The 25,380-nt window shown below is 45.7% G+C and overlaps 1 protein-coding gene across 4 annotated transcripts in view; it reads left to right on the top strand.

The window, feature by feature from the left end:
• Positions 1-25,380, top strand: part of CDH4 (cadherin 4) — a 557,258-nt gene that overhangs the window by 447,843 nt on the left and 84,035 nt on the right. For all 4 annotated transcript variants that reach the window (XM_069952222.1, XM_069952223.1, XM_069952224.1 and 1 more), the window contains one exon: positions 23,488-23,685. In XM_069952222.1, coding sequence (XP_069808323.1) covers positions 23,488-23,685 — 198 coding nt within the window. The remainder of the gene's footprint in view (positions 1-23,487; positions 23,686-25,380) is intronic.

Genomic DNA, 25,380 nt, shown 5'->3' on the forward strand with positions numbered 1-25,380 from the left:
CCAGAGTAAGGACAGGGACAACAAGTACCAGACAAGCCAGGCCAATGCAGACTAGTTATGATTGTAGGAAGCCAGGGACTAACTCAGCATGGCTACAACAGAAAACAGAAACCACAGTTGCAGGAGAGGAAGAAGCATCCAGTTGCTTAGCAACCAGGGGCTGTGGTTGGGGCATTGGCTGGGGTTGGGGCATTGGCTGGGGTTGGGGCACTGGCTGGGGTTGGGGCATCGGCCGGGGTTGGGGCACCGGCTGGGGTTGGGGCACTGGCTGGGGTTGGGGCACCTGCTGGGGTTGGGGCCAATTGGATGAGAAGCCAGTCAATCAACCAGTACGTTTGTTGGAAAAAGCCATAGAACCCAAAGGAACCCAGTGCTATTAAACAATGAGCATACGGACTGACTCAGTAGGACTACAACAGAAAACAGAAGCCACATCCAGTTGCTTAGCAACCGGGGGCTGTGGTTGGGACCAGTTGGATAAGAAACCAATCAATTTACCAATACGTTTGTCAGGAAAAAGCCATAGAACCTAAATGAACCCAGTGCTATTAAACAATGCATATTGCATGGCCTCAGCATCTCATCCCCAAAATGGCGGCCTCCACCTAGTTGCACACTGGGTTACATCTATTGACACCGCTGTGGGGCTAGGACAAGTACATCCAGCAAAGAGTTAATCTTCTCGGCTTCTTGTAGCGAAATGCTGACCACAGACATTGCTTTAAGTTGGAATAAACCTTGTGCGCAGCCGGGGGGTCCTCCTCATTAAATCAGCTGACATTATTTTATTGCTTCTGTTTAGCAGCATTTTCTCTTACTGCGGCGTGATAAAAATCTCTGCATGTTCTGAAGTTTGCTTTGGATTTGTTTATCCCCTGATAATTAGAATCGGGCTCCGAGTTTAGACATCAATTATTTTTCCCCAGATACAAGCGACCGGCCATAATTTACATTTTATGGAGCCAAGTAAAACCCATTAGGGGTCAGAACTAAGAGAAACAAGAGAAACAACAAAGCAAAAAAATAGTACAGCAAATACCAATGTGAGAGGATTCCTTCCAAGACTTAGGGTGAGACAGAGAGGTGTCTTCAGGTCATCTACACGTCTTAGAGGCACAAGTCCAGCACAATGGGTTTTTCTTTTACAAATATGTCAGTAAGATAGGTTTTGTCTTCCCCATTCAGACATCACATACAAGCCTTCAGCAGCACGGAGCTCTTAAAGGGGTTATCCAGCGCTACAAAAACATGGCCACTTTCCCCCTACTGTTGTCTCCAGTTTGGGTGCGGTTTTGAAACTCAGTTCCATTGAAGTAAATGGAGCTTAATTGCAAACCGCACCTGAACTGGAGACAACACTAGGGGGAAAAGTGGCCATGTTTTTGTAGCGCTGGATAAGGGTATGTTCATATCGCGTTTTTGTCCACACGTCGGGCTGCACGTCGGGAATCAGTGAGAAAAGGATGCTGCCGTGCAGCCCGACGTGCGGCCAATGGCCACATTGACTTAAATGAGCAGGATGGAGTCATTATGTGACTGTGTTCTGCTGATTTGCCGGACGTACACGGCTTTTGTGCAGGACTCAAAAGCGTAGTCGACTACGTTTTTGAGTCCTGCACAAAAGCCGTGTACGTCCGGCAAATGAGCAGAACGTTGTCACATAATGACTCCGTCCTGCTCATTTAAGTCAATGTGGCCGTCGGCCGCACGTCGGGCTGCACGGCAGCATCCTTTTCTCACTGATTCCCGACGTGCAGACGTGTGGACAAAAACGTGATATGAACATACCCTAACCCCTTTAATACAGTATGTTCTTCCAAGCTGAAACATGAAGAACAGTACAGAGCAGTATATGATGTCAGAGAGGACAGTACAGAGCAGTATATGATGTCAGAGAGGACAGTGCAGAGCAGTATATGATGTCAGAGAGGACAGGACAGTATATGATGTCAGAGAGGACAGTACAGGACAGTATATGATGTCAGAGAGGACAGGACAGAACAGTATATGATGTCAGAGAGGACAGTACAGAGCAGTATATGATGTCAGAGAGGACAGTACAGGACAGAGCAGTATATGATGTCAGAGAGGACAGGACAGTATATGATGTCAGAGAGGACAGTACAGAGCAGTATATGATGTCAGAGGACAGTACAGAGCAGTATATGATGTCAGAGAGGACAGTACAGAGCAGTATATGATGTCAGAGAGGACAGTGCAGAGCAGTATATGATGTCAGAGAGGACAGGACAGTATATGATGTCAGAGAGGACAGGACAGAACAGTATATGATGTCAGAGAGGACAGTACAGGACAGTATATGATGTCAGAGAGGACAGTACAGAGCAGTATATAATGTCAGAGAGGACAGTACAGGACAGTATATGATGTCAGAGAGGACAGGACAGAACAGTATATGATGTCAGAGAGGACAGTACAGGACAGAGCAGTATATGATGTCAGAGAGGACAGGACAGTATATGATGTCAGAGAGGACAGGACAGAACAGTATATGATGTCAGAGAGGACAGTACAGAGCAGTATATGATGTCAGAGAGGACAGTACAGAGCAGTATATGATGTCAGAGAGGACAGTGCAGAGCAGTATATGATGTCAGAGAGGACAGGACAGTATATGATGTCAGAGAGGACACGACAGTATATGATGTCAGAGAGGACACGACAGAACAGTATATGATGTCAGAGAGGACAGTACAGGACAGTATATGATGTCAGAGAGGACAGTACAGAGCAGTATATGATGTCAGAGAGGACAGTACAGGACAGTATATGATGTCAGAGAGGACAGTATAGAGCAGTATATGATGTCAGAGAGGACAGTACAGGACAGTATATGATGTCAGAGAGGACAGGACAGAACAGTATATGATGTCAGAGAGGACAGTACAGAGCAGTATATGATGTCAGAGAGGACAGTATAGAGCAGTAAAGGATGTCAGCAAGGACAGTACAGAGCAGTATATGATGTCAGAGAGAACAGTAGAGAGCAGTATATGATGTCAGAGAGGACATACAGAGCAGTATATGATGTTAGAGAGAACAGTACAGGACAGTATATGTGAGAGAGGATAGTACAGAGCAGTATATCATGTCAGAGAGGACAGTACAGGACAGAGCAGTATATGATGTCAGAGAGGACAGGACAGTATATGATGTCAGAGAGGACAGAACAGTATATGATGTCAGAGAGGACAGTACAGAGCAGTATATGATGTCAGAGAGGACAGTACAGGACAGTATATGATGTCAGAGAGGACAGTACAGAGCAGTATATGATGTCAGAGAGGACAGTACAGGACAGTATATGATGTCAGAGAGGACAGGACAGTATATGATGTCAGAGAGGACAGGACAGAACAGTATATGATGTCAGAGAGGACAGTACAGAGCAGTATATGATGTCAGAGAGGACAGTACAGGACAGTATATGATGTCAGAGAGGACAGTATAGAGCAGTATATGATGTCAGAGAGGACAGTACAGGACAGTATATGATGTCAGAGAGGACAGGACAGAACAGTATATGATGTCAGAGAGGACAGTACAGAGCAGTATATGATGTCAGAGAGGACAGTACAGAGCAGTATATGATGTCAGAGAGGACAGTATAGAGCAGTAAAGGATGTCAGCAAGGACAGTACAGAGCAGTATATGATGTCAGAGAGAACAGTAGAGAGCAGTATATGATGTCAGAGAGGACATACAGAGCAGTATATGATGTTAGAGAGAACAGTACAGGACAGTATATGTGAGAGAGGATAGTACAGAGCAGTATATCATGTCAGAGAGGACAGTACAGGACAGTATATGATTAAAGATGAGTTAACTTTTCAAACGTTTTTTGAAAAGTTCGGTCCGACTGAATTTCGGATTTCATTATTTAAAGGGAACCTGTCACCCCCCGTGCCGGGGTGACAGGCTCCCGACCCCCCGTTAGACCCCCTTATACTCACCTAATCCTGCTGGGTCCCGCTTCTGGAGGTGGTCGGGTGACGGAGATCTCAGCCGCTGCAGCCCGGCGCGCGCGCTGAGAGATGAGTCCAACGCTCATAGAGAATGGCGGAGTGCTGGACTCTCCTGTCATTCTCTATGGGTGTTGGACTCATCTCTCAGCGCACGCGCCGGGCTGCAGCGGCTGAGATCTTCATCACCCGACCACCTCCAGAAGTGGGACCCGGCGGGATTAGGTGAGTATAGGGGGCTCTAACGGGGCGGGAGCCTGTCACCCCGGCACGGGGGGTGGCGGGTTCCCTTTAAAGTATCTATATGATACGGGGGTAGTGTATTTGGTTGAATTTAGGGCTCTAAATGTCAGTAACATCGTTATCTTTTCAATATCTTAAAGTCAATTTTTAGACTTCAATATTCACCATTACAGGGTCTATGCAGGAAATTCACCATTACAGGGTCTATGCAGGAAATTCACCATTACAGGGTCTATGCAGGAAATTCACCATTACAGGGTCTATGCAGGAAAAAGGTCACAAATGCAGTGAAGGAGCAGTCTCTCCACTACACTCTCGCAAGGGTCCAACTATAGCACTTGTATATCTGTATAGCACTTTTTTTTAGAGTTTTATTCTACACACATGCATGAGGTATATATTTGTGCCTCAGGAAAACACCTATGTCATATACACTCTCGTAAGGGTGACAGTATGGTACTTGGATATCTGTATAGCACGTTTTTGTTCTGTGCACCCTTTGCTCTCCTATGCCTAATCTATCTACCTACCTATCTTTTGCCCTGTCTATTTTTCTCTCTCAATCATAATATGTGTTTCTCCTCTCCGCTTTTCTAATAATCTTTTTGTCTTTGCTTTTGTAATATATCTTCTCAGTACAGCAGCGTGCAGCAGCAGCGTTTTGTCACTGACGAGCTCTGTGCACTGCTAACAGTCTCCTTCCTCTCATGTGACCGCTCCTCTTAAAGCAATACCGACGTCACACAAAGGGTGGGCTTGTGCAACATCCCTGCTGATTGGATGTGTTCCGGGCATCATGGGAAAGCGCTTTTCCCGCTCGGAACACTTCCTGCTTTCTAAAATAGCAACTGCCATTGGAGACTTTTGGAAATATCCAAACCGGATCCCATACCGGCCGAACCAGTTCGTTTATCTCTATATATGATGTCAGAGAGCACAGTACAGAGCAGTATATCATGTCAGAGAGCATAGTACAGGACAGTATATGATGTCAGAGAGGACAGTATGTGTCAGTATATGATGTCAGAGGACAGTACAGGGCAATATATGATGTCAGAGAGGACAGTACAGGGCAGTATATGATGTTAGAGAGAACAGTATGTGTCAGTATATGATGTCAGAGAGGACAGTACAGGAAAGTTTATGATGTCAGAGGACAGTACAGGGCAGTATATGATGTCATAGAGGACAGTACATGGCAGTATATGATGTCAGAGAGGACAGTACAGGAAAGTTTATGATGTCAGAGAGAACAGTATGTGTCAGTATATGATGTCAGAGGACAGTACAGGGCAGTTTATGATGTCAGAGAGGACAGTAGATGGCAGTATATGATGTCAGGGAGAACTGAACAGAGCAGTATATGATGTCAGAGAGGACAGTATATGATGTCAGAGAGGACAGTATATGATGTCAGAGAGGACAGTATATGATGTCAGAGAGGGCTGAACAGAGCAGTATATGGACACAACTTTTAGCTGTTGGCTGTCAGGATTCTCAGGTGTATGGGATATGAATATAGAAGCTTTAAGAATTATTTGTTTTTCAGTGGATATATCTCAGATGTGAGCAGTCACCCTGCGGAATAAATACATATAATTATTGGGGATCTGTCATCTCTTCTGCTGTGAAGCTTTAGTTAAAAAGGACTCGCAGATGAAAAGCCGGGGATACATTTGTAGCGATTATTTGCAGCAGGTATTTTAATGACATTAAGGATAAGAACACTTCCCGGCTGAGGGATGCGGAGCTGTGTACCCATATTCTGATGACTTTAATGGTCGCCCCCCGCATCTTCTGCTGTTATTATGGAGCCTTGTTTACTTCTTGTAATGGAATTGAACACATTGCGTGTAACACAGGAGACATTTTACGGGAAAGCAGGTTTTGTTATATAATTGGTTTGCACAGGGATAAACATAGGAAAAAAATATTTGCATAGGAATAAACATATGGGAAAAATGGAGGTAGAAACTGATCGTAGCGGAAAGTGGGAATACTTAAAGGGTACCCTTAATAATTCTATTATGCTGGCCTAAATTTTAATTTGATGATGGTGCCCAAAGGCCATGTTCAAAGAAAGTATTATTCCCAATCAGAAGTGTTTGAAAAACATGTGTAATGGTCTCATTGTCTTCAATGGGGGTATAATTTACACAGTGACATCATTTTTTTCCAACATCCATTTGTTCTTCACAGAATATGGACTAACGCCGATGAATATAGTCAACCCGCATAGCAAACCACATATAAACAGCAAAAACAAAGAATATGTCTCAGATTTTGCAGAGTATTTAACAGAAACGTACCCAATCAGAACATACTTTAAAGGGGCTATTTGTAGTGTCCCGGAACCAATGTGCCACTACTGTCTCTGATTCTCTTCCAGTCGCCACTGAAAGTATTGTCCGAAAGGTTCCTCGCCTTCCTTTACACTCTTGCACCTGTATTTTCTCTGTAAACTTATCCAGGTTGTTGTACTCTCTTTTGACCACAAGATGCCACCACTGATTATTATTGTTTTGTATTGCCAGAACATTGCAGTTGACAGGGGTTAAAGGGGGTTGTCCAGCGAAAATATTTTTCTTTCAAATCAACTGGTTTCAGAAACTTATAAAGATTTGTAATTTACTTCTATTTAAAAATCTCAAGTCTTCCAGTACTTATCAGGTGCTGTATGTCCTGCAGGAGATGTTTTCTTGTGTAGTGCTCTCTGCTGACATCTCTGTCTAAGATTGGAGTTCCAGAGTAGGAAAGGTTTTTGGCAGCAGAGAGCACTGTCCTATTCACAAGTTACAGGCACCGGCACTACAACCTAATCATGCGGCTAGGATACTGAGTATCCAACAAGAGATAAAGAGTAATGCAAGGGCACTCACCGATGTGTGCAGTAAGCTTTGTTTTAAATTTTCTTTAAAACATTGTATAGCAGGCGGCAAGGACGCCGAACACCTCAGAGGGCACTTTGTCAGACTGAAAAGAAAACACCACTTCCTGCAGGACATACAGCTGCTGAAAAGTGCTGGAAGACTTGCGATTTTTAAATAGAAGTAAATTACAAATCTATTTAATTTTTTTTTTGTTCCGTATGACCATCTTCACATTTTAATTTTTTACTAGAAAGATCTGACGCTCCTGCCTTGCTGACTAATCACATACAGGTGTTCCTGTAGCCCCAGCCAGGGGAGAAGACAGGCTGGTGAGATGCAAGAGTGCATGCCAGCTGGGCAGCCTTGGCGCTGTCAATGCAGAGCAAGAGGTGATATGCAGCGTGTCATTTCCTACTGGCTTCCTTTACTGGCTGAGCAATAGATGAAAGGCAAGCCGCTGACCTGGCGCTTCATGCCTTGGAAATAGTGCTTGTTGCTTTATTTGAGGCTATTACCTGCTAATTGCTTTATGGGACATGAGTGAGACCTTCACAGAATGGGACTGTGCCCCGGACCAAGCTAATTTGATGGATCACAGAGCAACAATAGCTGAGCAGCGCGCTGGCAGTGAATAGCCCCAGGCTGACTGGTGTTGTCCAAGAGGACATTGAGCATCCTCAAGGGCAAGTGTAGGGCAGAGAGATGATCACTTGTATGAGGAGTCACGGATAGGAGTATTGCTTGTCTCTAGGAATTTCATCTGATTGAAGGACAGACGGGAGAAAGTGAGAAAGCTGGCACTGGAGGATGACATAACTAATCCTCCATATATCTTTATGTTTTTATTCTATCATTATTATTTCTAGTGCACTACACAGTGCTCGGATCCTGCATTTAGTCAGGGACACCTTAATCCAATCATTCAGCATCTTAGAAGATGCGGACATGTCTTGCCGGCCTATTTCAATAATCCTGGTTTGCAAAATTAAATTTTCCATTTCAACACTAAAACTAAATGCTCCCGGTCTGCCTAATCCACTTGTGTCAAAGCCGCTCACCTCAGACTTCAGAGGTTTTACCTTGCCGATATGCGAATCCGGGGATGTGACTATTCACGTGCCGCTACGACATGGCATATGCCACACAGGTCTGCCTAGTCCGAAACTTTGATCAGCCAATCTGCTAGGCACGTTTCCCAGAAAAAGGGCTCGACTGGCTGCGGCGGGCTATATCTGATGGAGAGCTGTTTATTACATGGAGCTGGCATGTACTCTAAGCTGTTTAACCGTTCTTACTAATAGATGATTACGCCAATTATCTGTAGTGTCCACCCTCGAAAGAGCCGTCAGTGGGAATTACTAAAAGTTCTAGCCTGTGTATGGAGCCAGAAGGCTTGTTATATGGCGACCTAAGTCGTTTTTCCATCAGATCTGATCTGGATGCTATAGGAAGAACCATAAGGCTTAGGCTATGGAGTGTACATTGTAGTCCCTACAGCTCTGTACTCTGTACTACTATTAGCTGCTGCCTGCCCTGCCTCTCTCCTACAACTGAACTTTGCCCGTCCTAACCCTTACCCTCCTGACCTGGTTTTCTGCCCACTTCCTTGGACCCATGAATTGGTACCTTCAGTTTGTTCACAAGAAGCTACATTGGGTGCATCAACTGTCCTGGGGGGGTGTAAGGGACTTCCTTATACTTTGAGCCAAGATTAAGCACCACATTAAATTCATTATCACAGTCAACATCGTCTCCAATAGCACACATCCCCGCTGTACAGGGAGGAAGGAAGTCTGTCTCCAACATGGCTGCCCCTAGGAAAGTTTTTGAAAAATGTATCTGAAAAAAAAGCTAAACACAATAACACATTTAATTAATGAAGCTAAAATGAAATGCATGAGGCACGACAGCAGGTATTTGCCCCTGGTGCGCACCTAAGGATCCAGACAGTGGTTGTGATACGAGATGATGTGCAATCACGCCGCTTTCCAATATGCATTCTATTCCCTCCTCCCCCGTCGCTCCTCTCCCAGATTATCTGGAAATGTGGATGTGAAAAGAAAATAAGCAGCGTCTCGGGGGTTTCATTTTCTCCATGAAATCCTTTATTTATCTCTTTTGTGTCTGTAGCTGTAGAATTTCCTTTTCCCAGAGAGCAGCGGCGTCCCAGAGAGATTGTGTGATTCACTGACATGCATTGTGAATGATCATCAAACCTTCCGTGTATAAACAGTGACCTTGCCGGGAGTCCATTAAACAATAATTACCGATTTGCAGATCATTAGCGCTACGTGAGTGACCCGATAAACAGTTATTTAAAGGAGCTTTTGTAACGGCTGGCGCCCAACCAGCGCCTTTACCTGGCTAGTAAACTTCCACAAACAGATCATTAACACCGCTTCAGACCTGTTAATTACGGCGGCAAAAGGACGGATTTGCAGTTAAACGCTATTACACAGGTTAGCGCGCATGTAACAAATGGCGCCGTCGCTGTCACCACAGTTATCTCTGCATTAATGTGTGCGACAGCTCATCTGGTGTGCAGGCATGTAACACACCACACGTCTGTGCACAGAAATCCACATACAGAGCAAACCCGGTCAATTACTATGGCAGTCATCGGTCTGGTAAGAATTACGCTATTTTCTCATCACCGCTGGACGCATACATCTCATGTAACATGCGCTTTTATGGATACATAGGCTTCTGTACCAAGCCCTTATTTTCTTCAAGGAGATCATTATGTATGCAAGCATTGAAAAACAGGTAGGATGGATATACGCTGGATATATGCTAAAAAACTGCAACTTTTGCACATGTTTTTTGATCAAACAAATACAAGGACTTATATCTTGCTGGATACTTAAAAGTGTGGCATAAAGACGAAATTTGGTGTCATCCTGTGCCAACCTATCACCATACACTTTGCATGGAAATTCAAGACGGATAAAGACATAATAAAGAGGCCAATAACAATAAAAAGAAACTGACAGCACAGCCAAGAAATTTTTAGGTCTTAAAGGACCTTTACAAATAGATCATCACAAGGGTCTCTTTTGTCTTAGGCCATATACATCCTCGGGGAAATGGAAAATATAGTGTAAAAAAGGGCCTTCCATAACCCCTTCATCACTGTTCTCACTGCATAGCATGTCTAGGATCAGGGTCGGCACCATTCTCACTGCATAGCATGTCCAGGATCAGGGTCGGCACCATTCTCACTGCATAGCATGTCCAGGATCAGGGTCGGCACCATTCTCACTGCATAGCATGTCCAGGATCAGGGTCGGCACCATTCTCACTGCATAGCATGTCCAGGATCAGGGTCGGCACCATTCTCACTGCATAGCATGTCTAGGATCAGGGTCGGCACCATTCTCACTGCATAGCATGTCTAGGATCAGGGTCGGCACCATTCTCACTGCATAGCATTTCTAGGATCAGGGTCGGCACCATTCTCACTGCATAGCATGTCTAGGATCAGGGTCGGCACCATTCTCACTGCATAGCAGGTCCGGGATCAGGGTCGGCACCATTCTCACGGCATAGCATGTCTAGGATCAGGGTCGGCACCATTCTCACTGCATAGCATGTCTAGGATCAGGTTCGGCACCATTCTCACTGCATAGCAGGTCCGGGATCAGGTTCGGCACCATTCTCACTGCATAGCATGTCTAGGATCAGGGTCGGCACCATTCTCACTGCATAGCATGTCCAGGATCAGGGTCGGCACCATTCTCACTGCATAGCATGTCTAGGATCAGGGTCGGCACCATTCTCACTGCATAGCATGTCTAGGATCAGGGTCGGCACCATTCTCACTGCATAGCATTTCTAGGATCAGGGTCGGCACCATTCTCACTGCATAGCAGGTCCGGGATCAGGGTCGGCACCATTCTCACTGCATAGCATGTCTAGGATCAGGGTCGGCACCATTCTCACTGCATAGCATGTCCAGGATCAGGGTCGGCACCATTCTCACTGCATAGCATGTCCAGGATCAGGGTCGGCACCATTCTCACTGCATAGCATGTCCAGGATCAGGGTCGGCACCATTCTCACTGCATAGCATGTCCAGGATCAGGGTCGGCACCATTCTCACTGCATAGCATGTCTAGGATCAGGGTCGGCACCATTCTCACTGCATAGCATGTCTAGGATCAGGGTCGGCACCATTCTCACTGCATAGCATTTCTAGGATCAGGGTCGGCACCATTCTCACTGCATAGCATGTCTAGGATCAGGGTCGGCACCATTCTCACTGCATAGCAGGTCCGGGATCAGGGTCGGCACCATTCTCACGGCATAGCATGTCTAGGATCAGGGTCGGCACCATTCTCACTGCATAGCATGTCTAGGATCAGGTTCGGCACCATTCTCACTGCATAGCAGGTCCGGGATCAGGTTCGGCACCATTCTCACTGCATAGCATGTCTAGGATCAGGGTCGGCACCATTCTCACTGCATAGCAGGTCCGGGATCAGGGTCGGCACCATTCTCACTGCATAGCATGTCTAGGATCAGGGTCGGCACCATTCTCACTGCATAGCATGTCTAGGATCAGAGTCGGCACCATTCTCACTGCATAGCATGTCTAGGATCAGGGTCGGCACCATTCTCACTGCATAGCAGGTCCGGGATCAGGGTCGGCACCATTCTCACTGCATAGCAGGTCCGGGATCAGGGTCGGCACCATTCTCACTGGATAGCACTTGAAATTGGAATTGGCTACAGGCTGAGCAGAAGAGTCCTCATGCCGCACCCGATTCAAGATGTTCTGTTCAGCGGCAACAAGGCTCCATTAGAACAGAGACAGCAGCATATGGAAGTATATCAGCATTCGCATCTGATTTAGTCTTGAGAATGGTGGTTATATGAGACATGAGTGACTTCCAATCTATACACTCTTTATGGCAGTGTTTATCAACTTTTTCCACCATGGGGCACCTCTTGAGGAAAAAAGTTACCTTGGGGCACCCCTATCCAATAATGCTCAAGGAAATAGCTATGTAGATCACAGTGCTGTCATTCAGTGACTCACAAGCAAAGTCTTCTTTGACGTGAGTTGCTCACTTTCCCTTCTCTTATCCATCCTATCTGAAATTCATCTCTTCAGAACCTGTCAGACAAACATTTTAGGCTCCGCACTTCTCCAGAAACCTCCTTTCTTTTTTCTAAGTTAAATAGGTTGCCCCAGTAGGTAGTTTTTTTTCCGTTAGGTAGGTCCCCCCCAGCATGTAGTTTCCCTTAGAAGGATGACACCCCCAGTAGGTAGTTTCCCCCAGTATGCTGGAGTCCCTTGTATGTTGTTTCCTCCAGTAGATGGTTTGCCCTATATGTTGGATCCCCTGCAGTGTCCTCCATAGAGTAATAATGACCTCTGCTATGCCCCTCCCCCAAGTATAGTAATAATGCCCCTTTCTGTACCCCAAAAGGCATGATGACGTCATATTACTGCACCTGCTAAAGGGATCATGTCCTTGCATCTCTTAGGCTGCGGGCCTGAAATGACTGCTGCCTATGAGAATGAATGGAGGAGCGGGACACTGAAAGCTCTTTCCTCTTCACTTTGATGTTCAGCCACTCAGCTTTCACTGCATCTGCATTGTATTAAAGGGTGAGTAGGCTCAACATTATAGTGAGCGGGACATCCCTAGAAGTTGCGCAACCGTAGCTCCTAGAGATGCTTAAAGTGAGCATGTCATCATGCCCCCTATAATGCCATTGCACCCCAGCTGGGAACCACTGCTTTATGGGACTGCCAGGGATATACAACCTTGCAAGCTTGTCTACCAATGACAGTCCCACAAAGAGTGAACAGAGTGGCTGCACCCTTGCTTGAACATCATGGTCATGTTGTTGGTCTGAAAGTGTCGAAACAAAAGCAAAAAGGGTCGTGCACCATCAGAATGGCAGTAATGTTCATCAGGCCTGTTAAATATAACGCACAGGATTGATGGGGGGTTTTTTAAACTAAAATTTTTAGCGCTGTATTAGATACAAGCTGAGTTGTTTCCATGCAGAGGAGAGCTCATCTCTACCCAGGGTGCCAGCAGCTTCTGCCACCGACTAGCTGAAGTTTTTGGAAGTTTTTTTGGGATCCGGTTTGTAATTATGGTTTACCCTTTACCAGCTGTTGTGTGCTATAAGATCGACTCAAAAAATGAAACTAGAAAACGAGGGACTAGCAGTCTCCCCACCTATCCGAGCTGATAAAGAACAAGTGTTTTCCAATGCAGAGTTAAGGCAAAGCCCTTCCAGGATGTGGCACAGTACAGACCTGTCATGCTTAATATCACTGTCTGACTGGGAAGCAGAGAAACCCGTCTCATCACCAGTGACAAGTGAGCAGGACGAGATCCAGCCACCTGCCAGCCGCTATTTCTCAACCACCGAGAGCAAGATCTGCCTGTTCTTAGCTGACATTAATTATGCCCATGTGCAGAAAGCTGGGGGCCACAATTTTTCCTTCCTCCCGCAGGTCACGCATGCTGCACTCTGTAAACTCAATCGGAACGGAAGGCTCTGACCACTCCAAACTATTGCCCCATCTCCTCATTTCCACTTAACTAGACTTGACCTAAATAAGAAGCCTCTGACAACCCTTCCAGCCCCTGAGAACCAGAGCACAAATCACATTACCATAATTAAGTTGACTTTTTCTTAACAACCTGTACCTGCAGCGTAGCACCCACGTAGGATTAGACCCCCCATCAGCTTGTCTAAACAGTGGGGGGTATTGGAGTCTTATTATGCCACCTGAAATCTCATCTCTCAAAAGAATCGTATTTTATTTATCACCCTTAATGGGATTTTAGGACGTTCACGTGAATTATCAATGCACCTTGTTAGCGTGAAACATATCAGAGTCCAGGATGTTCTTTGTTCGTAGATTGATGGGTGTTGGTATGCAGGTGTAGTGCTCTATTTATTACGACCATATGCACAAATTTAGTTCTGAGAGGAGCGAGATTGTGCAGATGGAGTGGCACTGCTATGTGCAGATGGAGTGGTACTGCTATGTGCAGATGGAGTGGCACTGCTATGTGCAGATGGAGTGGCACTGCTATGTGCAGATGGAGTGACACTGCTATGTGCAGATGGAGTGACACTGCTATGTGCATAAGGTGATAATACTGGTTGACTAATTCATCCTTAACGATCCAGCTCCTGTGCGGTGTTCACACACGTGGTGAATAGGAGAAATTGTTCTAATGATGAAGAGAGCTGGGAGGAGGGGCGGAGAGGTGTCACAATCCTAGGGCATAGACACTCTAGGCCACGCCAATTTGACACAGCAAGTTTAAAAGTAGTTTTTAGGACCATAACTGCATCGCATGCTGAATGGACCCCAGTTCAGATCTTGGATTAAAAGCAGTTATCCAAGGGTACACATGGTTTGAGGGGGGGGGGGCAGATTGTGGGTACAGAGTTAAGAAGTCTTTATTACAAATTTCTAACCATTTTTTTAATAAAGGTCTATAAAGTGTTTATTGCACCATGGAAAGTAAAAAGCAAGAATGAAAAGAGATGTCAAAGGTTTTTGATACATTCATACAGGGTGTGTATGGCTTAGACAAGTTCTTAGACCAAAATAACATGAATGCATTTGTTTAGAATCCCCCTTCCCTTCATCTATCCCTACCTTGCTTGAACTTGATGGACTGTTTTTTTCAACTGTACCAACTATGTAACTATTTGGAATCACCTGCACAATTGTACAGGCAATCTCTCATCCTCATCCACAAATTTGCAGCACAGAATTTGTTGTGGATTGTGCTCAGATGTGTCGCAGATTTTCCCGGTCATGCCTATTGGGGAAGGTCAAATCCATAATGAAAATCACTGTAGTTTTGGTGTGGCAGATTTTGCTGCAGACCCACATCCAATTCCCAGCTGTGGACCATCTTATAAAATAAAAAAATCACTTTACCCACCTAACTAATCCCCTTACCAACACTTTTCTGTTACCTGCTGGTCTTTCCTTTTCCGACAATGACTTGTCATGTTGGCATGTGATCTACTGATCAAAGGCTGCAACAGTCACGGGACACCATCAGTGGGCCCCCCATTTGAAAGAGAGGTATCATGATGTGGAACTAGTGAGCTGGTGCCAAGTTCTGGGGAGGAAAGCGAAAAGTGCTGCACAACAGCCTGATGCAGTGATCTGTGAGGATCCCCAGATCTTGATGCAAGAATGAGGAGTAGGGATGAGCGAACCGAACTGTAACGAACCAGATTCGTTACGAACTTTGCAAAAAGTTCGTAAGAAATCTGGTTAAAATAACAATAACAAATAAAATCACATAATAGACCAGGATACAAGGGATTATTACTCCTATAATCCCTGGTATCCTGGTTTTCTGTGAATATCAAGATGTGTGCCGTCACCCCTGTTAGGGTGAGACCTTAAATTAGGCTCCTCAGGTATACCTGGGTGCTGCCTAATCAAAAATGTATTTGACAGTTCATATCTTTACAAAAAAGGTTGAAAAAATAGGAGAACCCCGTTTAGCCGCAAAAAAAAAAAAAAAACTGTCCAAAAAAAGTCCCATCACTGTCCCAGAAAAAAAAAAAGTCCCATCGGCTGTCCCATCATTGCACAGTTGTGTAGAAAAATGGGATTCTTGGCGTCCGTGCACCCCAGTGCTGATGTCTGGTCCTTTAATTATGGGCAAGGGCAGTACATGTTTATTACTGCCCATTGGGTCAACATTCCCCCAGAAGACCATCAGAAAGTTAGCCCATTCTTGCCACTGTCACCTCTGCGGTGCTTTAGGGGGCCAGTTATGCACAGGTTCTGTCTCCACCAGCTTGCAACCATCCACCGCTTTGACTGCAGTCCAACCTGCCCCGGTGTCTTACCAACGATGTCAGGCCCGGCACTCTCAGGCTGTCCTCCATTTTGTGAGCCTGGGTGAACGGAGCCACAGTGGGCAGGAGCTCCTCTGGACCATTAGGTAGGAGATATATGAAGTGTTGTAGCCCACAAAGGGAGGAACCTTTTCTCTGCAATGCAGCAGGGAGAGCAGGGAGTCATATACCTTGTATGGCACATGTGATAAACCTCATAGTGCACAGGTTTCTGCGAACATGTCCTGCCAATTGTTGATCCCTTTTGAGGACGTGACTCTGTTTGTGAGCAGGCATGACTATGGGATTAACAACATCATCCAACTCATCGTGTTCTGGAAAGTGCGCTGAACAACATCATCAGCGAGGTATCCCAGGCCACCACTCCAAGGCTGAACATCCTCCTTCTTCGTCAATTGTCTGTTCTCAGCCATACTGGCCTGGGTACAATCAGGAACTGCCTCCTCCTTCTCCTCAAATAGTCTGTTCTCAACCATACTGGGCTGGGTGCAATCAAGTGGTGCCACCTCCTCCAATAGTCTCTTTTAAACCATACTGGGCTGGGTGCAATCAAGTGGTGCCACCTCCTCCAATAGTCTCTTTTCAACCATACTGGGCTGGGTGCAATCAAGTACTACTGCCTCCTCCTCCGTCAATTGTCTGTTCTCAACCATACTGGGTCCAATACAGTACTATTACTGCTGCTGGTTCCACTGTCAAATGTCTGTTTTCCACCCTACTGGGCCCAAGGAACTTTGTGTCCTATGTCCCGTGTGATCACTTACACCTTGGCTAATTTTTTTTTACTATTTTTGCACTTAGATTTTTTCCACTTTTTTCATTGTAATAGCAACTGCAACTAAATGAAACTATACCCTATCAGACTCCCACTATTGTAGCTGCAATTATTCAGGCATTATAGCAAGGTTTGTTTTAGGTTCAGTTTGTACAAATCCGAACTTCACGAAAGTTCGCCGGATCGAACCAAACCGAACTTTTCAAAAGTTCGATCACTCCTAATGAGGAGCAATGAATAACAACATGTCTGGGCCTTGTTGGCCCATCCAACCCTGCATGGGGTGTGGTGGCATCACACGTTTGAGGGTAATGTTGTTTGTTGGACCAGACTATTCTAGCTCACAGTACAAAATAATAATGTGAAACCCACAAAGAAAGTGGATTAGTCATTTGTGCCTGTCATTACATCAGTGACCCTGAGAGCGTACAGGATGGTTATGTATAGTATGGGGCCTCTCCGTTACCTGGAGACCGCCAGGTCGCATTCATCTTCTCCAAAGAGATTGAATTAGAGAGACGCCAACTCACAAGACTATTTTTGTTTTTCAGATGGCCAACCTCCTCGCCTTAGAGACAGGATTTATTTCGGTAGGGTCTTTGTTAGGCCGGTAGTTAATTTACAAGCCCTGTCAATGGCGTAAACAACATAAAGTGGTGGTGCTGGCCTGCTCAAAAAGAAAATCAATGAAGAAATAAGACAAGTCATAGGCTGCGGCCGGGAAAGGCTCGTTCCAGGATTGGCGATTGATTGCCATCTGCGGGACTTTATAGGTCCTTTAGAAAAATGTTCCCATCTACAGCACCGCGCCCAGACGGTAATGGTTTATTCCTGCTCTATCTGCACACAAGGGAAAGAAATCTCCTCTACCTGAAATGATTTTTTTAAAATAAAGAAAAGCCAAATTATAGGATAGGAACAATGGCAGATACGATTGTGCGCCGGCTTTATGTTTCTTATTGACAAGTCGAAAAAAGGACGAGGTGTTCCTTCTATGGGCCTGTGAGGTTAACCCTTTTTAACCTGCGAGAAGAGATGATTCACCTTAAAGCACTCTAGATTGGTCAGACACGAGAAGCTGTAGGCCGCCTTTATAACGGGGGGGGGGGGGGGGGGAACCTAGTGGTCTGCAACTCGCGACTTTCCAGCCTTATTGAAACTACAACACACATCATGCTGAATATTCCAATGGGCCAGAATTTTTCTGCACCTGAATTTGCAAAAATAAAAGTAACCAAAAAATCTAGCCCTCTATATGAAGGGACAGCACCACCACAGGGCACACAAAGCATTACATGGTGACCATGAAAAACATAGGCTCTAGGTGTAATACATAAACAGCTTACTTTGGTGATAAATGCTGGTATTTACACAAAAGACAGCTGCCCTGAGCTTTATGAATGATCATGGGGGCCTTGATTTACCTTTGAGGAACAGTGTGTATCATTTGCAGCAGGCAGGTTGGCTTAGCATGCAGGTACACCGCCCAGGTTCTCTCAGGCTATCTTCCTTTCTCTCACACATAGCTCCTGCTAAACCCCACCCCCACACTACCTGTGCTTTGTCCCGATCTAGTTGTTACTACAGAAAGATTTTACCTGGCAACTGGCAAAGAACAGCAGATTACAAAAAAGGGACATACCTAGTGGCCCAGAGTTTAGAGCTGCTTTCTTTGTAAAGAGTTATTTTTGGTAAATTACATTATTTACAAATTTGTTAGAAGTTGCATAAGTGATCAAATGCAGGGAAAGTGTTTAATGTGACAGCTGCTATTTAAGGAGAGGATTGTGCCAATAAAGTAAGTGACAGTGATTTGTCCATTCACATGACTATGGCATTAAAAGGGGAACACCAATCTTCTAAACAGTCCTACCACTTCTAGGTCCAGCCATTAAGACATTATTGTCCTCAGTGGGCAACAGATTCATGACTGAACTTCACAACGGATCCATAAATGGCTGGAATACTTTGGTTCTCATGATGCCATACTGTCTACAGCATGGGTCTCCCAACTGCGGCCCTCCAGCTGTTGCAAAACCACAATTCCTATCATGCCCCGACAGCTAAAGCTTTGGATTTGGCTGTCCAGGCATGATGGGAAATTTGGTATTGCAACAGCTGGAGGGCCGCAGTTTGAAGACCCATGATATATTAGAGCAGATGTCAGATATATGTATCAAAACCATGAATAAGGATCAGTTAGTGTTTTTTTTTACAAAAATATAAATGAAAAAATGAAATTATTTTAAAGGCCCTGGAGAGTTCTTTGTTGTCTTCTGTGTATGCTTCAGCACCATTGCTTCCAGGGTCTTCATCCACATGCTCTGATATTGGGGTAAGAAAGAACAGCCGATTAGTGCTGACCTTGTGTGGTTGTTTGTTGGACTATAACTGCTAGGCGTGGGATTCCCAAGGCAAGTTCTAAAATCGCCACCTACAGGAGGAATGATTCCTCCCTGGGCATTGCAAATAGGCAGTAGGGGCAGTTAGTATGGCTGACCAGACTGAGATGTGCCAGAGGAATAGATGGAGGTAGAGGGTTGTAGTAATGATGTGTGCCATGGCCTAGATTGTTAAAATGTGTAACTAAATGGGTGCTTGGTGTTACTTGCAAGGGCTAGGTGTTGCAGTACCACTGTGGCACTTGTCACAGGGCTTGGAGTAGTATAAGCCCTCCCTGGGTTCCAACCAGGGCCGGCCTTAGGGTAGATGGCGCCCTGTGCAAAACTTTCTTTCGGCGCCCCCCCCCCCCCCCCCCCCCCCCCCCCCCCCGATACCCCATAATAGTGACATAGACTAAATCCCACAGCCTCCCACCCCTCCAGACAACCCCCACAATCAAACCACAAATGTAGTGGGAGGCTGAAGGATTTAGATATGGTAGACTAAATCCTACTACAATGAGCGCCACCTCTAAAGCAAAGCCCTCTAAACCACCCGACCCCCGATAAAGGTACTTACCAGCACACAGGAGGACAGGTGCCTCCGCGGCCGTCCATGGCTTTCCTGATTGGCGCTCCTGCAGACAATTGTACACAGGGGCGTAGCTAGTTTTTCAGTCTAGGGAGGGGCGAGCGAGTCTGAGTGGGCCCCCAACCGATTATGTTACCCATAGGGAACATAAGCAGGTTACCATGCCTATCTATCTATCTATCTATCTATCTAGTTGGGTGACCTCCATCATACTGACTACAAGATGCTGTGAAATCTGGGTGACCTCCATTATACTGAGTACAAGATGCTGGGAAAGCTGGGTAACCTCCATCATACTGAGTACAAAATGCCAGGAAAGCTGGGTGACCACCATCATACTGACTACTATACAAGATGCTGGAAAGCTGGGTGACCGCCATTATACTGACTACTATACAAGATGCTGGAAAGCTGGGTGACCGCCATTATACTGACTACTATACAAGATGCTGGGAAAGCTGGGTAACCCCATCATACTGACTTCTATACAGGATGCTGGGAAAGCTGGGAGACCCCCCATATACTGACTACTATACAAGATGCTAGGAAAGCTGGGTGACCGCCGTTATACTGACTACTATACATGATGCTAGGAAAGCTGGGTGACCTCCATTATACTGACTACAAGATGCTGGGAAAGCTGTGTGACCTCCATTATACTGACATACAGGATGCTAGGAAAGCTGGGTGACCTCCATTACACTGACATACAGGATGCTAGGAAAGCTGGTTGACGTCCATTACACTGACATACAGGATGCTGGGAAAGCTGTGTGACCTCCATTATACTGACATACAGGATGCTGGGAAAGCTGGGTGACCTCCATTACACTGACATACAGGATGCTGGGAAAGCTGGGTGACTGCCATAATACTGACTACGATAAATCATTGCCAATCACAAATGCTATATAATTTTACTAGCCCAGGAAAGACTCCTTCCAGCCAGCAGCATATGGCAGTAGTATCAGTGCTGAGCACAGGCTCTGGTTCATAGCATGGACATTGATCTGTCCCAGCACACTGAGGGATGTGGCTGCTGCTATGTCCCTATGTTATTCTCACTTTAGGCCCACTCTCTCCTTTATCTCCCTCTCCTAACCTGATGCTTCTCAGCAGGATAATGAAGATTCTGCACCCAGTGTCCCACTCACGGTCGGCGCCAGGGGCGGAGCTTACCGGACATACTAGGAACAGTAATTTACCGGGTCCCCAGTAAACTCGGTGGGCGGGAGCGCGTCCCTACTGGCTGCACATCTAACTGAGACATAGGAATCTCTAAGCTAGATGTGCTGAGTGCCTGCAGGAGAGCCCCAAAGCAACCAGCATGGGAGGAGGGGAGGCGGCCAGCTAGAGGGGGCGCTTCCGCAGACAGCACATGTAACTTAGAGATTCCCATGTCTAAGTTATATGTGCAGCTCTCTGTCTGCCAGAGCGCCCCCTAGCTGGCCAGGAGTGATGCGCCCTGTGCAATTGCACAGGTCGCACACCCCAAAGGCCGGCCCTGGTTCCAACACACCCCTTTAAGGAGTAATCCCTGCGTGTGATGGTGCAAGACAAGGAATTTAAGGAGTCTAGAATACTTAAACACTTTACTGGTGGTTCTCTTAAAGGTGCAGTACAATAAATACACAGTTCTTTTGTATGCAAGGTGCAGAAATAGTAGCTTGAGAGTTGGCCTGTCAGTATTCTATTAACCCTAAGGGACACTGCTCTCAGAGAGAATGCTGGAGGTAGAGTTTTAGCAAAGTCTCTTGATATAGTGGTGACATGTCCAGTAGTACAGGCCCCACTTGAGGGTGAGCCAGCCATTGGGGTTCCCTTTAAGGTCCTGGCAATTTGCAGCAGGGTAAGTCAGCATAGGAGGTCTTTTCCAATCCACTGTCTTGACTGAAGCTAATGGAGACTGCAAGACTTGAAGAAGAGAATAGCCCCTCAGTGTGGATGTGTTTCAGATTCCCCCATGTATAGTAGTCGCACCCAAGGTATACTAGCCCGACATATCTAGCATGCAGCAATAGTTGTAACAGAATATCAGCAGGATGCTGTAGTGGAACCCAGCATGGGGCTCTTGCCAGCTGGCTAGGGCCAAGAAAGTTACACAGCAGGAACCACCATGTGCTTTCTCTGACAACACTGAATAAAACAAAAAAAATGCACATGGCCCACTCCACCTCTACTTATAGACTCCCTAGAGGTGTCTTATTGGTGGAGAAGACATGGGGAGACAGGGAAGTAACACTTTAGGTGACTTTTGCAGGGATTGGTTGACAAGACAACTCTCAGCTGGTGTCAAACTGGAGAAATGTGTGCCTAGGCATGTCCACCATTAACCTTTCTTACATATACCTTTAGCTGTGCTTTACAGAGAATAGCAAATATACAGTGACATCTAGTGACCAAAATGCAGTACTACCTGTACCATCCACAAAATACCCAATAACATATATATATATGTTCAGTGCCAACCTGCACATACACAGGACCAGCAGTGGCACATGGGTCTATGCATTCTCTGAGCAAGAAATTATCATAGAAGTTGTCTGGTTTAAGCTTTAGACAATTGTTTTGCAACCTGTAACTCTCTAGCTGTTGCAAAACTACAGCACCCAGGAAATGCTATCCAGGCATGCTGGGTATTGTTGCTTTGCAACAGCTGGAGATCCTGAGGTTGGACACAGTGGCGTAGCTACCATTGAGGCAGGGTAGGCAGTTGCTATGGGGCCCGTGCAAGCAAAAGCATATATATATATGCGCAGTGCTTTGTGTTGTGCGTAGGGGAGGGGGGGCCCCTTAAAAATTTTTGCTACGGGGCCCCGTGAATCCTAACTACGCTCCTGGTTGGAAACCACTAGTTTTGATAAAGCATCATGCCAATATGTGATACCAGCATCTATTAGTAGACAGCATCTAACTGAAGTAGAGAGCAGCTACAAAGCGTGTCCAGCTCAGTGGAGGACCCATCACATCTGTGCAATAATATGCAGCTTATCATTTTTAATGGTAAGGCTGCTTTCACACGACCTGTAAAATTGTCCGTGACCACCGACGGCTTTAGGGGCAATTGAAGTGAATGCAGCCATTCACATTATCCATCCGCAAAAAATAGGATATTGTCCTAGTGCGGATAACGACACGGATCTCCCCAACCCCCCCCCCCCTCCCCTGCCGCCGCCCGGCTGCAGAGATGACAGGAGAGCACAATGTAGTAGAGCATTGCATCTACTACTCACCTACTCCCCCAGACCGGCCGGCTTCATGTTCACCAGAAGTGGCCTTGACTTGGACTATGCTGCCCGGCCACTTCCAGTGAGCGTGTGTAGCCGGTCTGCACAGGGGAATAGGTGAGTATTAGATCCTCTGTAGCTCTCCTGTCATCTCTGCAGCCAACGGTGGGTGTAGGGGATCCATACCAGGCAGCAACGGGGCTCCGGCTAGGTGATCCGTGGCACAATCCTCCTCCGGATCGCGGCATGGATCATGTGAATAAGGCCTAAGAGTGTAATTCTGCCTGTTGAGGCACTACAGGGACAATGAACACTTATTGCGGAGTAACCCTGCCGATTACATTGGATTAGCCTATTGCCAGGGGACCCTTCTAATAAAAAGTATTATTTGGTGGGGGACAGAGAAGTGTTGGGGTGTCTTATCTGGATTCTTTCTTATTGTGCTTATCCTCTGCTTACTTTACATTGATTTGATATATATATATTGAGCTCTAATTCTCTTCTTTCCCTCTTTTCTTTCCAAATCTACACTAAATCCCCAGTCCCATCAGCATCAGCAGCAGCAACGAGGCAAACAGGACCGTCCATCCGAGCATCCTCCAACGCAGAGCGGTACTCTGTTGCCATGGCGACAACATCGTGATGCTAATGGTCTGAGAAGACAGAAGAGAGACTGGGTGATTCCTCCAGTCAATGTACCAGAGAATTCAAGGGGGCCATTTCCCGAACAGCTGGTGCGAGTAAGTGTCACCAAACTGCCAGCGATCGCTGGATCATTGCACGTCGCCATGTAGCAGAACACAAGCCAGGAGCGTTATCCCACATATCCCCTGTAACCGATACAAATAGCTGAATGAGCACAAAGCTCTGGTCACTAAACTGCCCTAAAAAGTTGGAGGAAAAGTTTGTTTAGATTTATCAAACTTTTAAAAATATCAGAGATTTTTGAATTTTCTGTGACTGAATGGGGTCTGCAGGAATCCAGGTGTTTGTCACCTAAAGGTGCCGATTCAGGAAAGGGGGCACCGTATGCCAGCTAAAAATGGTCTAAAACTTAAAGGGGTTATCCAGGATTTTTGCAAGAACAGCGCCACTCCTGTCCTCAGGTTGTGTGTGGTAATACAATTTAGCTCCATTTACTTCACTCACACTCAAACAGTGGTGCTGTTTCTTTAAGAAAGCGGCAATGTTTTTGTAAGCCTGGACTTCCCCTTGAAGGCACTATGACACGGGGTGAATATCAGTCAAATAGACATCATCCTGTGTAATAGGGCTAGTGTTCCGTCATCATCTCATTGGACCATTCTGACCTGTCATTGGCTGTCTGCCGATTTGCCATGTGAGTTAAAAGGTCAATTTCCGCAGAGCGCGGGTGAGTTTTGGAGTTTATGTCACATCATTACAGTATTTTAGTAATTTATGCTTTTTTTCCATTAAATAACCAGACAATATAATTATTTAAAACTTTCAGTAAGAAAACTCTGTATTATGTGCACATATCTCTGGATGTCACCAGATGCCTTTACTGCTATCCCACAGCTGCGGATAGTCCGCTTTGCTCCCAGCAGTATTTCTCAAGAGGGTGTAATGTTCCGCCCTCTAGTGGCAGTAAGTGAATATAGCAGCACAGCTTGCGAGATCTTTTTCTTCCTATGAAACTCTAAAGTGGTATTCAAATCCCATAAAATAATGACATATCAGTAAGATGTCGCATCACTTTACGATCAGTGGAGATCCAACTTATGGAGCCCCCATGATCCTTCGAGATAAGGGCAAGCTGAGCTGGTATAGAGCTTCATCAAGTGGCACCTTGGGTATTCAGCTTTGCCAGGTCTAGAACTGTAGCAAGGTCTCATTCACTTGAAAAGGGCCAACACAGGTGGGAGGTGCATGGGCCAGTATAGGCAAATATGATATGGAGTTGCACCAAAGCTTCATCCCTTTCATTCTTACAGTCAGGGGACTCCCCACCAATCCTAACAATATCTCATTATGAGATTGGATTACACTGCATATAACTCACATTTGCTGAGCTCTTAAAGGGGGGTTCTGTTTTCTTCCACAAACAGGGTCATTCTTCTCCTCAGGTGTAAAGGTGTGTAAGGTATTGCAACTCAGTTCAATTGCAGTGAATGAAGCTAAGCTGCAATACCACACACAACCTGAGGACAGATGTGGTGCTGTTTTTGAAAGAAATCATCATGGATAACACCTTTAAAGCTTGAAGCGCAGCAGAGACACATTATGGACTCACTTCTCTATTGTCCCTTCTTATAAATGGGCATTCTAGGGCCTTGTCTCAAGAAGGTGTAATGTTCTGCCCTCTAGTGGCAGTAAGTGAATATAGCAGCACAGCTTGCAAGATCTTTTTCTTCTTATCAAACCATAAAGTGATATTCAAATCCCATAAAATGGTGACATATCAGTGAGCTGGT

The sequence above is a fragment of the Dendropsophus ebraccatus genome, chromosome 14 (genome assembly GCF_027789765.1).
Source record: "Dendropsophus ebraccatus isolate aDenEbr1 chromosome 14, aDenEbr1.pat, whole genome shotgun sequence".
NCBI classification, from domain to species: Eukaryota; Metazoa; Chordata; class Amphibia; order Anura; family Hylidae; genus Dendropsophus; species Dendropsophus ebraccatus.